The 16,567-nt window shown below is 43.6% G+C and overlaps 1 protein-coding gene across 3 annotated transcripts; it reads right to left on the reverse strand.

Moving 5' to 3' along the window:
* Positions 1-5,846: 5,846 nt before the first annotated feature.
* On the reverse strand, positions 5,847-16,515 carry LOC106582242 (guanylate-binding protein 1). 3 transcript variants are annotated; one of them, XM_082967121.1, is made up of 12 exons: positions 16,071-16,515; positions 15,551-15,774; positions 15,252-15,379; positions 14,995-15,104; positions 13,807-14,018; positions 13,059-13,301; positions 10,637-10,917; positions 10,312-10,524; positions 9,977-10,079; positions 9,414-9,686; positions 6,934-7,058; positions 5,847-6,779 (listed from the first exon to the last, which is right to left on the reverse strand). In XM_082967121.1, exons 2-12 carry the CDS (start codon positions 15,720-15,722, stop codon positions 6,294-6,296), a joined length of 2,346 nt encoding a protein of 781 aa, XP_082823247.1. In that variant the 5' UTR covers positions 15,723-15,774; positions 16,071-16,515; the 3' UTR covers positions 5,847-6,293. The 3 variants fall into 3 exon arrangements, with proteins under 3 accessions (XP_082823247.1, XP_082823245.1, XP_082823246.1); XM_082967119.1 differs by lacking the exon at positions 9,414-9,686 and having other exon boundaries at positions 16,071-16,376; XM_082967120.1 differs by lacking the exon at positions 9,414-9,686 and having other exon boundaries at positions 15,551-15,750; positions 16,071-16,347.
* Positions 16,516-16,567: the final 52 nt, after the last annotated feature.

The raw sequence follows: 16,567 nt of genomic DNA on the forward strand, positions 1-16,567 counted from the left end.
GATTAACATGATTAAATTAGCAAAATATGTATAGGTAATCAAATTTTAGAATTCAAGATCAACACAGGAGGAAAAGATTGACAGAGAGTGAGTTAAAAGACCAATCTTAATCGTGTTAGCTAGCCAAATTCAAATTTGTCAACTAGCTTACCGTCAAGTTCCAACTGTTTACTGGTGGTAACCATAGCAACATGGCCACTGAGGCAGCACTAGCAGCAGAAGCAGAGACTAATAGATTTCTCCCCCTTTTTTTGAATTTCCAGCAGGAATTGTCATGGAAATATTCAGTCAATCATATTTCTCAAATACCGGAGCCTGTGAGTTCAAATATACTTTTATTACGACATAAGAAAAGCCGAGCTAGTTCATGAAAACAACTAACTTTCCAGTCTTGGCACATACTTCTTATACATTTTTCCTCCTTACATCACACCCATAGTAAACTCCTCTTAATGACTCATCCCCTCTGGCATTTAGCCACCGTTATCTTATTGCCTTGCACTAAGTTTAGTTTGGTTTCATATTAGGGCATGAAAACAGTAGAGCCACAGCAACAGTTCAAAAAGACAGACATGTTCTCGACTAAGCCAGTTGCATGCATGTAGGACCAGTCCTTGGCACTTTACAGAAATAACCAGACATGTCATCCTGCTAACTCCTCTGAAAGGGACACACATGTTCTGGAAAAGACCCAAGCGGTGTAACCATAGCAACAGTATATCAGGCCATAACACAGTTACAGGAATAACAAGTCCTGTCCACACCACGACAGGTGCATGTCTAATGGTGTCTAATGACCCAGAGCACATATAGAGTGCACTAGTTTTGCTTACTATCCTGAAATGTATAATGGCCACACATGTTCTGGAAAATTCTCAATAGAATCAAATCAGAGAAGGGAAGAATCAATTTTAGACACAGAATTCTGAGGGAGAACCCGGAAACTTTATTTGCCGACTGCTCACACAACAGGACTGTTACAAACCTGTTATTTTACACAGACCACACTACTGCCTGGCATACAGCTGTAACCAGGCATTTCAGCTATGCGACAAAGAAAGGCATCTGCAAGAGAAGGCAAATCCACATTTTTGAGGACAGTGAGAAGGATCAGGAAAACAGGTTTCTGACGGTAAACGTACCAGAACGGCACTGTCATGGTCCAGGGCAGTGAGGCTGCACTCAGCTCTTTTGTGCAAGATAGCGGAAACAAAAAAAGACAAGGACAGCACCCCGACCTCTCCCCTCACCTCAGGCACCCCAACAGCAGGAGCCCAGGCCCACACCTACACCCACACAACAGGTCTATCCTCCCCCTGCCTGCCTACCACCACCAGAGCCAAGACCACACTACCATCAGCCTGCTGAGAGACAGGCTGGCTCTGTTAGATGTATGGGTTACTGAGCTACACCACCTCGAGCCCAGACACAGAGCTACTACAAGACCAGATCAACCAGTGCAGGACACAGCTGAAGAACTCTGTCCAGGAGCTGAGAGAGAGCCTTACCACAGCTCTTGAGGAGGTAAAGGCCACCATGAGGAGAGAGCTAGTGCAGGTAAAGGAGGAGATGGCAAAGGAGTTGTCTGTCATCAAGAGGGTGCTGCAGCACAGAGAGCAAACTGTAGAGACTCCTAGATAGAAGCTGTAGCCCCTCACCACTCCTAACAACCCCACTGACCCACCTTCACCCACAACCCCCCCATACCAACAACCCTTTACCCACACCCCCAGTCAACAAGGAGGCTCACATGGGGACACCTACTACAGAGAGAAGCTCTCTGCCCCCCTTTGACACACCCCCACACACCCCTCCTTGTACACAGGCCCTGTGTACCCCAGCCCCAGACCGTAAAACCCACTGATGTGGCCATCGTCATTGACTCAAATGGGAAATTCATCCAAGAGGATAAACTCTTCCCCCACCACAAGGTGTCCAAAATATGGTGTTCAAAAACACAGGATGCACTCCACATCCTGTCCCAGTCTGACTTTGGCACACCAGTCCACATTATTATTCACACCGGCAACCTGCGAGAGGAGCAGGAGAGAGTAGGCAGCTCTGGTCAACAGAGTAGCAGAGAGGGCCTTTGAGTGGCTCCCCAACTCCCACATCACCATCTCCACTCTGCTGCCCCGCAAAGACTTTCATCCCCATACCATTCAGAAAGTCAACGCTGACATCACCAGAGGGTGTGGCCTACTCCCGAACGTGCACGTTGCTCAACGCCCAACAATCACCCCAGAGCATCTGCACGACCACTCCTACCCGAGGAAGCAGACAGTAGGGATGTGTGCCAAGTCTCTAAAGGACGTAGCACTTGGTAGACAAACACCCCATGCCGCCGAGGACCACCCAGAGACCCCTACCAGACCACTGCACCACCAAGGATCACCAGGCCCTCTCAACACCCCACCAGACCCAGCGCACCCCACAGACCCAACCCACCACCAGAGCATCACCACATCCATCGGCTTAGGCAGACTGGACCGGGCCCAGCCTACTACCCCGCGTCAGACCACCACCTCTACCAGACCAGAGAGGAAGCCCCACGGCCCAGACCTGGCCCCCCTCCACTCCACAGGGCCCAACAGCAGGACCAGCGCAGCTACGCAGAGGTCGTCAGAGGACAGGAGAACCCTGTAGGATTAAGTGAGATTAAACAGCTCCTCCAATACATCTGCACTAAACTGCACTAAACACGCGCACACGGACACACACACACATGCACCTATTGTACTAAAAGTTTACTTGTTCAATGATTAGGAATATATATATACAGTTGAAGTCGGAAGTTTACATACACTTAGGTTGGAGTTATTAAAACTCGTTTTTCAACCACTTCTCACATTTCTTGTTAACAAACTATAGTTTTCGCAAGACGGTAAGGACATCTACTTTGTGTATGACACAAGTAATTTTTCCAACAATTGTTTACAGACAGATTATTTCCCTTATAATTCACTGTATCACAATTCCAGTGGGTCAGAAGTTTACATACACTAAGTTGACTGTGCCTTTAAACAGCTTGGAAAATTCCAGAAAATGATGTCATGGCTTTAGAAGCTTCTGATAGGCTACTTGACATCATTTGAATCAATTGGAGGTGTACCTGTCGATGTATTTCAAGGCCAACCTTCAAACTCAGTGCCTCTTTGCTTGACATCATGGGAAAATCAAAAGAACTCAGCCAAGACCTCAGAAAAATAATTGTAGACCTCCACAAGTCTGGTTCATCCTTGGGAGCAATTTCCAAACGCCTGAAGGTACCACGTTCATCTGTACAAACAATAGTATGCAAGTATAAACACCATGGGACCACGCAGCATTCTTACCGCTCAGGAAGGAGACGCGTTCTGTCGTCTAGAAATGAACGTACTTTGGTGCGAAAAGTGCAAATCAATCCCAGAACAACAGCAAAGGACCTTGTGAAGATGCTGGAGGAAACAGGTACAAAAGTATCTATATCCACAGTAAAACGAGTCCTATATCGACATAACCTGAAAGGCCGCTTAGCAAGGAAGAATCCACCGCTCCAAAACCGCAATAAAAAAGCCAGACTATGGTTTGCAACTGGGGACATGGGGACGAAGATTGTACTTTTTGGAGAAATGTCCGCTGGTCTGATGAAACAAAAATAGAACTGTTTGGCCATAATGACCATCGTTATGTTAGGAGGAAAAGGGGGAGGCTTGCAAGCCGAAGAACACCATCCCAACCGTGAAGTATGGGGGTGGCAGCATCATGTTGTAGGGGTGCTTTGCTGCAGGAGGGAGTGGTGCACTTCCCAAAATAGATGGCATCATGAGGATGGAAAATTATGTGGATATATTGAAGCATCATCTTTGAGACATACTTGAGACATACTTCCAAAGTTGTGGCAAAATGCTTAAGGTAAACAAAGTCAAGGTATTGGAGTGGCCATCACAAAGCCCTTATCTATATCCCATAGAACATTTGTGGGCAGAACTGAAAAAGCGTGTGCGAGCAAGGATGCCTACACACCTGACTAAGTTACACCAGCTCTGTCAGCAGGAATGGGCCAAAATTCACCCAACTTATTGTGGGAAGCGTGTGGAAGGCTACCCGAAATGTTTGAACCAAGTTAAACAATTTAAAGGAAATGCTACCAAATACCAGAACATCCAATCAATCAGAATAAAACAAATCACAACACAGTCAAAACAAAACTACATTGCTTACTGGGAAACACAAGCACAAGCACAAAGCAAAATGCAGTGCTATCTGGCCCTAAATCGACAGTACACCGTGGTTAACTATTTGACCTTGGTTACTGATCAAAACCTTAAAAAAAACCTTGTCAAAGTACAAGCTCAGTGAGCACAATCTTACCATTGAGAAGGGTAGACACAGGAAAACCTGGCTCCCTGTATAGGAAAGGCTGTGCAACCACTGCACAACAGCAGAACCTGAGACAGATCTGCATTTCCTGACAAAATGTAAAAAATATAAAACAATTAGAGTGTCATTTCCCCAAAGTTGAAACCCTCATTCAAGGTTTCAAAGACCTCTCTGATGAGGATAGACTACCCATCCTGTTGGGGGAGGATGCAGAGAGCCGTGGGTTGGCAGCGCACTACATTGCTGCCTGCCATAAGATGAGGGACAGACCAATCAACCTGCACATTTCCTCTACTGTATGCTTATTGTTATTGTTCAATGTATGGTTATTTTGACCCTTGGTTATTATTGTTACCGTTGTCCTGTTAACAATTTTATTATTATTTTAATATTGTAAATATCCAAAGTAAGCTTTGGCAATATGTATATTGTTACGTCATGCCAATAAAGCAAAGTGAATTGGAGAGAGAGAGAGAGAGAGAGAGAGAGAGAGAGAGAGAGAGAGAGAGAGAGAGAGAACATTACCGAAGGAGAGCAGGACCTGTTTGTTGAGTTGTTGGCCAATAGCATACTCCATGGTCAAGCTGGTCGACCAAACCACACCTCTCATTATCATATTTCCCAGGATGCTCTGTTGCAGTTAGATTTCTTAAAAATAGTTTGTTTCCATATGTGTTTTTGCAAGTACATTGATTGATTTATTAATCAATGAATTTATTTCATGCTACACAAAGATAAATAACATACTTTTTTTCTAAACTAATCCAATCTGTAAATTGGATATATTGCACCGTTACTGAAATGGATGTTCCCGATTAACTGGTTTAGGTAGTCTCTTTTTTTTTTCTTTTTGTTTATCCTGACAGTCATTCTAAATGTAAATTGTGGGTGAATAAAAGTTTAGGGTCCAAAACACAGTAAAGGCTGGTCACCAGCAAACCACATCAAAGGCTGGCCACCAGAGAAAACACAACAAAGGCTGGTCACTAGACTATGCTGGTCTATGCTGTTTTTTTCAGCAGGTTATAGTACAGTATATCTGTTTATCAAAGTAAGGTGGATAACTCCTTGGTCCTGCTTTGTGACATTCCCATCAGGTCTTGATGTGCGTGGTGTGTCCAAGCAGCACACTAATGAAGATCAGTAGTTTATATGAAAATCATTCCTGCATGTCTCGTCCTGGCCCTAAAGCTGATCTGGGTACTGATCATCTGAGTAGAGATGTGTTCATATCATTCCATAATTACAGTTCCTCTTGTTGTCCTGCTGCTGATGTACACGTTTGTATTTGATTAAATTTATATGAGGTGACTGAAAGACAGGATGTGTCTCTTTTTCATGTGAATGCTTGTGCTTATGTTTCCATGTAGAGATTCAGCTGGTGGTGTTCAGTTCATCAGTTCTCCCCATTGATCAATATCTCTACTAAAACAAGTTTAGCGTCATCCTTAACCCGATCAGAGAAAATGTGAAAAGTTATCAAATAGAGATGAAGCAAGGTTTATTCAAACAACAATCACAATTAAAAAACATGATAATGGTCAACCCTTAAGTGAAAAGCGCATTGAAGATGAGCAGTTCCATTCTAGCCTTACGTGTAATATAGAACAACACATTTGACCTCGACAAGTTCAGCAAGCTCAATTATTTTACCCTACATCCAAGAAGAAAACACAAATCTTAATGCTCCAATTTTAAGATGAATCTATAATAACTTTTAAATATGACGTAATATTATCAGAATGAGAAATCAATGGTTAGAAACTGAAGAACTGACGTCTGTGAAGTCACAGCTGGTTTGGCCCCATTGTACAGCAGTCTTTCTGTTGCACTATTTCCTAGTAGTTTTACTGGGCTCTTCTGGTTAATGATGAGACTGGAGAAAGGGGTGGCTGCTGATCTGGACCATTGACCAATCTCTGGTGAATCCTTTAGACCTCTGAGCCAGGGCTTTTGCCAGTTGTACCTGTGTTGACTTTGGGCAGAGTTGTGTCTTTAGAGTTGCCAACTGCTCCTGTTTTGAGTTTGGGCGTGGCCATCTTGTCTTGCTCGAGTGTCATGCGCTCCTTATCAGGGATATTGTCAACCGCACCTGATTTGAGATTGAATCTGACCTGCTCCTTGAACACAATCGCCTTGCGTTGCTCACGGGCTTTCTTATAGTTAAAGTAGTGACCTAAGCCATTGCTGACACTCTCCATGACACCCTGTGCTATGGCTCTGAAGTTACGAGACTGCTCTTCCTTCTCCTCGCGCTTAGCCTCCTCCTTCTCTCTCAGGCTCTGTATCTCCTCCTTCATGGCTGCCTCTTTCTCTGTGAAACCCTTAGCCATCAGCTTTTCCTGCTCATGGAGCTTGCTATCTAGCGCTCTCTCCAACTCCTGTTGCTTCTCTTTCGCCTCCTGGACCATCTTAGCCTAGAATCACAGAGGGACAACATAACAAGCAAGCTGTATCTTCTCAAAGACTACTGTGTTTACCTCCCTCAATTACTACAATCTGTGGTTATAGTTAAAAAAATATAATTTTATGAGACATGGTATACTATAGGTTCCCAGTGTCCTTACATACCTCTAGCTGACAGATTCCCTCCTGATGACTCCTCTCCCTCTCCTGGATCAGTTTCTCTAACTGGTGCTGTTTCTCTGCCTCCATCTTCACTGCCTGTTTAGCCAGGGCTCTCTGCTCTTGCTCCTCTGTGTCAGAAAAGACAGTAGCCAATGGCTATTTCTCAAGTGCAAACTGATTGATTCATGGTCTGAAAACCATTTGAACACCAAAATGTGGCCCAGTATCTGAGATAAAAGTAAGATGAGCGTCCTTGATGTCTTTCATTTTTGCATTGTTGCTTTCCTTTGTTTTTCTCTTTTGTTAATTGTGTTGGTGGCTGGGGGGGGGGGGGGGGGGTGACGTCCTGGATGGTTAAGAGGCAGCTGTCGGGAGAATGTGGGGGGGATCTTGGAGGGTTAGCGGTTGGGAGCTTGGGTCGATAGGTGGCTGGTTCGGGTCCCCATTTTGTCTTGGTGGAAGATCTGTCGACGTGCCCTTGGGCGGTGCTTGGACCCTGGTTGATATTGTGGGTCGCTGTGGATGGGAGCCTGTTAGATGACTGAATGTAATGTAAATGTTGAGCGGCTTCACTGCAGGTAGATTGGATGTTCAATTAAAAAAATATAATAACAAAAGGAGGTGCGTCAGGCCACGAAGGCATAAATGGGGTTTTCCAGATGCGAGTCAGTAACAGACTACTACTACTTACATTAACACTAAAAGATTCAAAGTGGATTCAAAACAATTTATTTATAAACTGATATGCATTTTATATACAACTTCAAATGATAATATCCAAATGAATCATATTTTGCTTCAATAGACAACGTTCTCAAAGAATATAAGACCAAAAAAGAAGACTGAACAAAAATAGAAACGCAACATGTAAAGTGTTGGTCCCATATTTCACGAGCTGAAATAAAATATCTCAGACATTTTCCATACACATAAAAAGCTTATTTCTCTCAATTTTTTGCACAAATTTGATACATCCCTGTTAGTGAGCATTTCTCCTTTACCAAGATAATCCATCCACCTGACAGGTGCGGCATATCAAGAAGCTGATTAAACAGCATGATCATTACAGAGATGCACCTTGTACTGGGGACAATAAAAGACCACTCAAATGAGCAGTTGTCACACAACACAATGCCACAGATGTCTGAAGTCGAGGGAGCATGCAATTGGCATGCTGATTGCAGGAATGTCCACCAGAGCTGTTGCCAGAGAATTGAATGTTCATTTCAGTATGTCTAACCGGCCTCAACACCGCAGACCACATGTAACCACACCAGCCCAGGACCTCCACATCCACTTTCTGCACAAACTGTCTCAGGGAAGCTCACCTGCATGCTCGTCGTCCTCAACAGGGTCTTTACCTGACTGCAGTTTGGCCACCTTCAATGACCACTGGCATGCTGGAGAAGTGTGCTCTTCACGGATGAATCACAGTTTCAACTGTACAGGGCAGATGGCAGACAGCATGTAGGGCGTCGTGTTGGTGAGCGGTTTGCTGATGTCAACGTTGTGAACAGAGTGCCCCATGGTGGAGGTGGGGTTATGGTGTGGGCCAGCATAAGCAACGGACAACAAACACAATTGCATTTTACCGATGGCAAGTTGAATGCACAGAGAAACTGTGACGAGATCCTGAGGCCCATTGTCGTACAATTAATCCGCGGCCATCACCTCATGTTTGAGCATGATAATGCACGGCCCAATGTCGCAAGGATCACAATTTTTGGAAGTTGAAAATGTCCCAATTCTGGGATGCTCTGGATCAACATTGTGTTACAGTTCCTGCCAACATTCAGCAACGTCACACAGCTATTGAAGAGGAGTGGGACAACATTCCACAATCAATGGACTGATCAACTCTATGCAAAGATGTGTTGTGCTGCATGAGGCAAATGGTGGTCACACCAAATACTGACTGGTAGTCTGGTCCACACCCTACCTTTTTTAAGGTATCTGTGACCTACAGATGCATATCTGTATTCCTAGTCATGTTAAATCCATAGATTAGGGCCTAATGAATTTATTTCAGTTGATTGATTTCCTTAAATGTAATTCAGTAAAATCTTTGAAATTGTTGCGTTTATATTTTTGTTCAGTGTATATTACGATTAAAGATAAGTCTTAGTTATAGTCTAGAAATGTTTTTATTAAAGCCTCTAGATTTAAGCGCTATACTAGTACAGTGATAATTTCACCAAAACCTGTAAATACATATACTGTATAAGAAAAATAATACATTACTCTTGCATATAAAACTTATACTGATTCTAAGCATGGCTATCAACTTGACTTTTCGCTTTACATTGCAAGATAGAGCTAACAAATGTGTACATGCTCAAGTAATACACAATGTTTCTACTTCATAAAAGCTCCCCTCATGAGCTTATATTGAAAGAAAGTGTTGGCAGCATCCAATCCAATTCGAAGAACAGGCATGACTGTAGACTCAAGGAAACCACCTCCTTCCTTCTCAGGTGTGTTGCTCTTCTTGAACTCCTCTATCTCCTGTCTCATTAAGTCAGCCTTCTCCTTGTGGCCCTTCTCCAGCAGATCCTTCTGCTCCTGCATCTTGCACTCCAAGGCCCTGTGGAAGTCCCGTTCCTGTTGCTTCATCTCCTCCTTCATCTTGTCTTCCATCTGCTTCAACTTCTCGTCTTTGCTTCTGCGATCGTCCTCCATGGTGCGCTCCATCTCCAACCGTTTCTCTTCAGCAGCCTTCTTCTCCTGCTCCAACACAGCTGATCTCTCCTTCTCCTCTGCATGGTCCAAAGGAAGAGTTGAGGTAGGAAAACACTCTAGCTTCTGGACTACTCATGTTCTCTCTCATATGGAGTCAACAGACAGCCCCTGATCTTTTCCATGTTCTGGAGTAGGCCATAACTTTTAGGTTAAACTTTAGCCCGCATACATACTCTTTCAAACATCCCAGATCTATGTTGACTTCATGCAAGTGCAAGTTATCACATATTTATTGTGAGAAGTCACTCCAACCAGAAACCTGAATTCAAGCAGAAAATAACATCCCAATGCTATATTTTGGACTTACCGTGGATCTTTTTCTCATTTTCTGTCAATTTTTTGTCTGCTTGTAGGATGGAATTTTTCTCCAGACTCTTCTCCTTCAGGAACTGCTCAAGAATCTCCTCAGCCTGCAGAAAATACCCCAAAAGGCAACATGTTTTATCATTGATTGATGGCTATCTGTTTCTGGTATGATGCTGCAGATGGAAGCTAATGTGAATCATAACAGTAACAGAGATTGATAGAAACAGCAATCCATCTACGGAATAGAAACTAAGTGGATCGGCCTGAAAGATGAGAACAGCTCGTGTTTAATATGGATTTTTTGATGAATGTTTCAGCCCTAGAAAGGATTCATACCCTAACTCCTTTATCAGGCTCAGCCCGGTATTGTGCCACCATGTTGTCATGGTGATTGCAGTAAAGCTCATATCCCCCAGGTGTAGCGTAGATCCCCTCCTTAATCTTCTGGGCCATCGGAGCAGACAGCTTCTCCAGAAGGGCCGCACACTTCTTCTCTGAGGCATCCTCGTTCTGGTTGAGAAGGTCAGCGTAGTGCTTTGCAATGGCCACCTGCAGGAGTCAAGACTGTTTTAGGGAAGAATTTGTAAAAAGTGGTCCTTGACAGAGTTAAGAACTAAAGCAGTGTTTGTGCCAGGCACAGATCTGAAATGATGACCCTTACCGCCAACGCTTTCAAGAAATCCCCATTTTCGTCTTTGAAGGATCGTTTCATGAAAGCCTGCGTGGCCTGGTGGTCTGAGCGGAGGTGATGAGCTGAAATCTGACCCATGGCCACAGGGAATAAGGCCTTCACCTCCTCCATGCCCCTCTGGTACACCGCCAGGCCCTCATCCACAGCAGCCTGGTTCTCAATTTGAGCCATGGCCAGCACTGCATTCTCCAGACAGGGCACAGAGCCTTTGGCTATGGTCTCCACATAGGTGTTAACCAAGTGGCCGAGCACTGCAATCAGATAAGAGGCGGGAAGAAAAATATAAGTGTATACATTTGGTGGTACAATAACATAGGCTACATAAAAAAAAAAAATTTATTACACCTTTATTTAACCAGGTAGGCTAGTTGAGGACAAGTTCTCATTTACAACTGCGACCTGGCCAAGACAAAGCACAGAAGTGCGACACAAACAACAACTCAGAGTTACACATGGAATAAACAAGCGTACAGTCAATAACACAATAGAAAAAAATTAAATAATCTATATACACACAATGTGTGCAAATGGCATGAGGAGGTAAGGCAATAAATAGGCCATAGTAGCGAAGTAATTACAATTTAGCAAATTAACACTGGGGTGATAGATGTGCAGATTATGTGCAAGTAGAAATACTGGTGTGCAAAAGAGCAGAAAAGTAAATAAAAACAATATGGGGATGAGGTAGGTAGATTGGATGGGCTATTTACAGATGGGCTATGTACAGCTGCAGCGATCGGTTAGCTGCTCAGATAGCTGATGTTTAAAGAAAGTGAGGGAAATATAAGTCTCCAGCGGTTTTTGCAATTTGTTCCAGTCATTGGCAGCAGAGAACTGGAAGGAAAGGCGGCCAAAGCAGGTGTTGGCTTTGGGGATGACCAGTGAGATATACCTGCTGGAGTGCGTGCTACGAGTGGGTGTTGTTATCGTGACCAGTGAGATGAGATAAGGCAGAGCTTTACCTAGCAAAGACTTATAGATGACCTGAAGCCAGAGGGTCTGGCAACGAATATGTAGCGAGGGCCAGCGGACGAGAACATACAGGTCGCGGTGGTGGGTGGTATATGGGGCTTTGGTGACAAAACGGATGGCACTGTGATAGACTGCATCCAGTTTGCTGAGTAGAGTGTTGGAGGCTATTTTTTAAATGACATCGCCAAAGTCGAGGATCGGTAGGATAGTCAGTTTTACGAGGGTATGTTTGGCAGCGTGAGTGAAGGAGGCTTGGTTGCGAAATAGGAAGACAATTCTACATTTAATTTTGGATTGGAGATGTTTAATATGAGTGGAAGGAGAGTTTACAGTCTAGCCAGACACCTAGGTATTTGTAGTTGTCCACATATTCTAAGTCAGAACTGTCCAGAGTAGTGACGCTGGGCGGGCGGGTGCGGGCAGCGAACGGTTGAAAAGCATGCATTTAGTTTTACTAGCGTTTAAGAGCCGTTGGAGGCCACGGAAGGAGTGTTGTATGGCATTGAAGCTTGTTTGGAGTTTGTTAACACAATGTCCAAAGAAGGGCCAGATGTATACAGAATGGTGTCGTCTGCGTAGAGGTGGATCAGGGAATCACCAGCAGCAAGAGCGACATCGTTGATATATACAGAGAAAAGAGTCGGCCCGAGAATTGAACCCTGTGGTACCCCCATAGAGACTGCCAGAGTTTCGGATAACAGGCCCTCCGATTTGACACACTGAACTCTGTTTGAGAAGTAGGCGAGGCAGTCATTTGAGAAACCAAGGCTGTTGAGTCTACCGATAAGAATACTGTGATAGACAGAGTCGAAAGCCTTGGCCAGGTCAATGAATACGGCTGCACAGTACTGTCTTTTACCGATGGCGGTTATGATATCGTTTAGTACCTTGAGCGTGGCTGAGGTGCACCTGTGACCAGCTCGGAAACCGGACTGCACAGCGGAGAAGGTACGGTGAGATTCGAAATGGTCAGTGATCAGTTTATTAACTTGGCTTTCAAAGACTTTAGAAAGGCAGGGCAGGGCAGGATGGATATAGGTCTGTAACAGTTTGGGTCTAGAGTGTCACCCCCTTTGAAGAGGGGGATGACCGCGGCAGCTTTCCAATCTCGGACAATACGAAAGAGAGGTTGAACAGACTGGTAATAGGGGTTGCAACAATGACGGCGGATAATTTTAGAAAGAGAGGGTCCAGATTGTCTAGCCCAGCTGATTTGTACGGGTCCAGGTTTTGCAGCTCTTTCAGAACATCTGCTGTCTGGATTTGGGTGAAGGAGAATCTTGGGAGGCTTGGGCAAGTAGCTGCGGGGGGTGCGGAGCTGTTAGCCGGGTTAGCCAGGAGGAAAGCATGGCCAGCCATAGAGAAATGCTTATTGAAACATTCAATACATCTGTGCAGAATCTGCTGATATTTGACTTACTTCTCCCGGTAACTTTGTGGCCCCCTTTGACAGTTTTGGTACGGCTCTCCTGGAAAATGAAGCGGCAGAAAGTATCTGCAACCTTTCGGAAGCTTCCACAGAGGTCAGCTTCGTCCATGGAATCCAGATGGGGCATGTTGGCAGGAGTTGTAGGGGTGGGGAATACAAAGCACTTGCGCGAGGGGAAGTAGTTCCGGATGCACTCTCGTGGGAGGTTGTACATCAGGTTCTTTTTACCCCCACCTGAATGATAGTCAGCATTCACCATTACAGTTGACATTAATCTATTTTTAGGGCCGGTTTCCCAGACACAGACTAGGCCTTGTCCTGGACACAAAAGTGTGTTCAATGGAGAATCTTGTCTGGAGGCCTAATCTGTGTCTGGGAGACTGGCCCTTTGTTGACCATCCAAACACACAATCATTAACAGACAAGCATATATAGAGATATGCTTAAATTAAGGCAGAAGACTTTATGACCAATAAACAAACTGGATAAAATAATTGTGTCATTTGATTTATGAGTCTGTTTGATTATGAGTGTAATCCTACAATACATTTCCATAGGAATGATTTTATAACGTGTAATTTAGCAAGTGTCAGAGCAAATATCAATCATCTTGTTTCCCAACCCCTATGCTCTTTGTGAGATAGTGATTGTTCCAACTGAATAATTGTTCATGGGGAGCTCTATTCTAGAGACATTGTGCACAGTTGATCATTGGGGTGGTGGCTAGTGCTAATGTCACCTTTTCTGAGTTCCAGGGAATGCTCCAGATACTCATCTTCGGTGACGTTTCTACCGTCGATCTCGAGTAGTAGAGTAAAATCTCTGATGGCCCACACAAAATTCGGAAAGAACTGCACAAACTGGGCGTCCCCTCCTTCCTCGTCATCGTGAGAGGATGAAGCTGCACTGGAAGAATTCACCTTGATCCGCTCTGTCAGCTCACTCACATATCTATAGGGCCGGTTGAGGATTGACTGATAAAAGCTACCAAAGTTTTTAAAAAAGCACGTTTGTCTACATTGACATGTGACTGCTACAGTTGTGCAAGGACTTGCTATACAACAGTTATAGCATACGAGCAGTTTCAGTTTCTTTTTGAATGGACTGTGTCCACATGCACTGAGTAACCCCTAAGGGAATTGATCCAACAAAGTACAGTGTGTTGAATAATTTTTGGAAGCAAACCATCCGATTTCGTCTCTGCGTTATATTGGTATTGAACATGTCACCCTCCCGAGGAGAGGGGGTGACCTTGATAATTTATTGTTGAAACGAGAGGCTGCCTGGATCTTTAATTTAAAGACCCTTGCTCCCCTCGGTCTCAACATAGACTTTGATCTGAAGCCATTCTTGTGATAATTGTGATTTTGCCATTGTAATTGTTTGTTAGATACATTTTAGACTACAAATACTATGATCGTATGCTATCCATTTGTTTGTCTTTTTGTATGTTCTTTGTATGCCAGTTTTTAAAATATTTGAGTTAACCAATGATATTAGGCCATACTTGGCCATGATTACAAACACCTGTGTGTCTCTTGACACTATATAAATGACTCACCTCGCAGTGTTTGATGATACCCTGATGAAGACAGCTTTGCTGTCGAAACGTTGGTGATTAAATTTTTGCATCTGAGCTCTTAGAGTGTGCGGCTTTCCTTTATTTTCTTGAATAATCTGCAAACACATAATTAACGCTGTCAGTAACACAATATATTGCTCCAGGTCTATAAGGACATGTTGCTCAGCATCCAATATATATACAAACATACAGCACTTTCACTTTCAATATAAGAGGGAGTTCTAAGAAATGGTCTGGTTGGGAGAAATATCCCCTAACCATGTGATATGTACACCTGTTAAAGTCAACAGGAGAGGAAACAGGGGAGGTTTGCCATGGGGAAATAGATATTGGTTTAAAGGATACTGGAGATTCTCCACGGCTTGATTGTCGATGGTCCCTCGACTGTTGTAGACCAGAGTACTGCTTAACAGAATGGCCAAGGAGAAGATCCAGGCATCATTCTTAGAATCTCCCTGAAACAAGTATGACAACCGCAACATGCCTATTGGTGATATGGCTAAATGTAATGAAATTATTTAAAATAGATTTGTGTTTAGATATGTGTTCACTGTGCTGATTAGTAATGTGAATTGTTAAGAGACTGAACTTTGACCGCTCACCTTCTCCACGTCCCCCAGCCCCTCTGTATCCAGCAACACCAGGGTGTGGTCTCTTTTTTCAGGGTGAGGCACACACCACATCCAGATTCCCTTAGTCTTGGATTGGATGGTGGCTCCCAGGGCAAAACCTAAATCAATATTTCAAAGACCATTTTAAGAAAAACATTATGCAATACAATTTATTTCTAAACCAGTGTACTGATTTAAAAAAAACATTTAATTGGGCTTTGACTATTGAGGTACAGCTGATGGTCAAAGCAGTCTGTACATTTTGATTTGTTTCTCAGCATCAGTCTCACCTTTTCTCTTTCCAGCCAGCTTGTTCATGAGGTAAGACTTGCCGGTGCGGTACAGCCCGACCACCGCCACCACTATGACTTGCTGGTTCAGTCCCATCAGGTACTTGATGGCACCAGGAACTACATGAAGCTCGCCATCGGCGTTTTCGACCAGACACATTGGGGAATCCATGGTCAAGTGATCTCACAGGATGATCAGCCTACAGCTCCCACAAATAGTCAATCTATAATAAAACTATTAATTAAATATAGTTCAGGCGAATTATTTATAAAAGTTCATTATCGATTCCTTCTATAAATTAAGCTCACAATGTGAATATAGTCTAGGACTACTGAATAAGCTATGCAAATATATTATTAAAAAGATCTGCGTCATGAAACAGCTTACCCATATGCATACAACATTCAGTTGAAGTGAAGTTAAATTATTGTCCAATGTCAGCTTCAATTTCATTATATAATTCGTCTGCAAAACTGTAATGGTTTCCTGCTATGGTACAGCATTCGTCGGTCTACTTACATAGGAGTCGTCTCCAAAAATCCTCTCCAAACCAACTGCGGTTAATCGCAGAGGAACAGTGTCCTGCTGGCTATATATTTGCTGCGAAACAGAAAGTGAAAGTTGCCTAGGCTATATATTCTTGTTCACTTATTGTCACCAGTCCAATAAGAGATTGAACTGACGCAAGCTACTTTTTAATTCATCAACAAAATCTTTCAAAATGTCAGAAGGAAATGCAATAGAAATATTCAATTGTGAATGGCGTTATTGAGCCAATTATCGAACTATTGTTCAACTAGGAATAATGCCACTTTCACGTGGTAGTCGGAACTAGAAACTGGAGAGAAAAAAAACACGGAACTCTGAAATCTCCGACTTCCGTGCGTTCAATTTAACTGGGAAATCTGGAGGGAAAAAAACGAGCTCCGACTGAGATTTATTTCCATCTCGGAATTCCGAATCGGGAAATCGGGCCTCTCTCCAGAACTCCCACTTTCCGACATGAAGATAACTGA

This window comes from Salmo salar, chromosome 21 (genome assembly GCF_965601325.2).
Source record: "Salmo salar chromosome 21, fSalSal1, whole genome shotgun sequence".
NCBI lineage: Eukaryota > Metazoa > Chordata > Actinopteri > Salmoniformes > Salmonidae > Salmo > Salmo salar.

Coding starts and splice junctions, on each gene's coding strand:
- LOC106582242 (XM_082967121.1), bottom strand. CDS start 15,722: ATGGATTCCCCAATGTGTCTGGTCGAAAACGCCGATGGCGAGCTTCAT. Junction 14,019..14,994: donor CAAGCCGTGGAGAATCTCCA/GTATCCTTTAAA, acceptor CCGGCCCTATAG/ATATGTGAGTGAGCTGACAG. Junction 10,918..13,058: donor CCACAAAGTTACCGGGAGAA/GTAAGTCAAATA, acceptor ATCTGATTGCAG/TGCTCGGCCACTTGGTTAAC.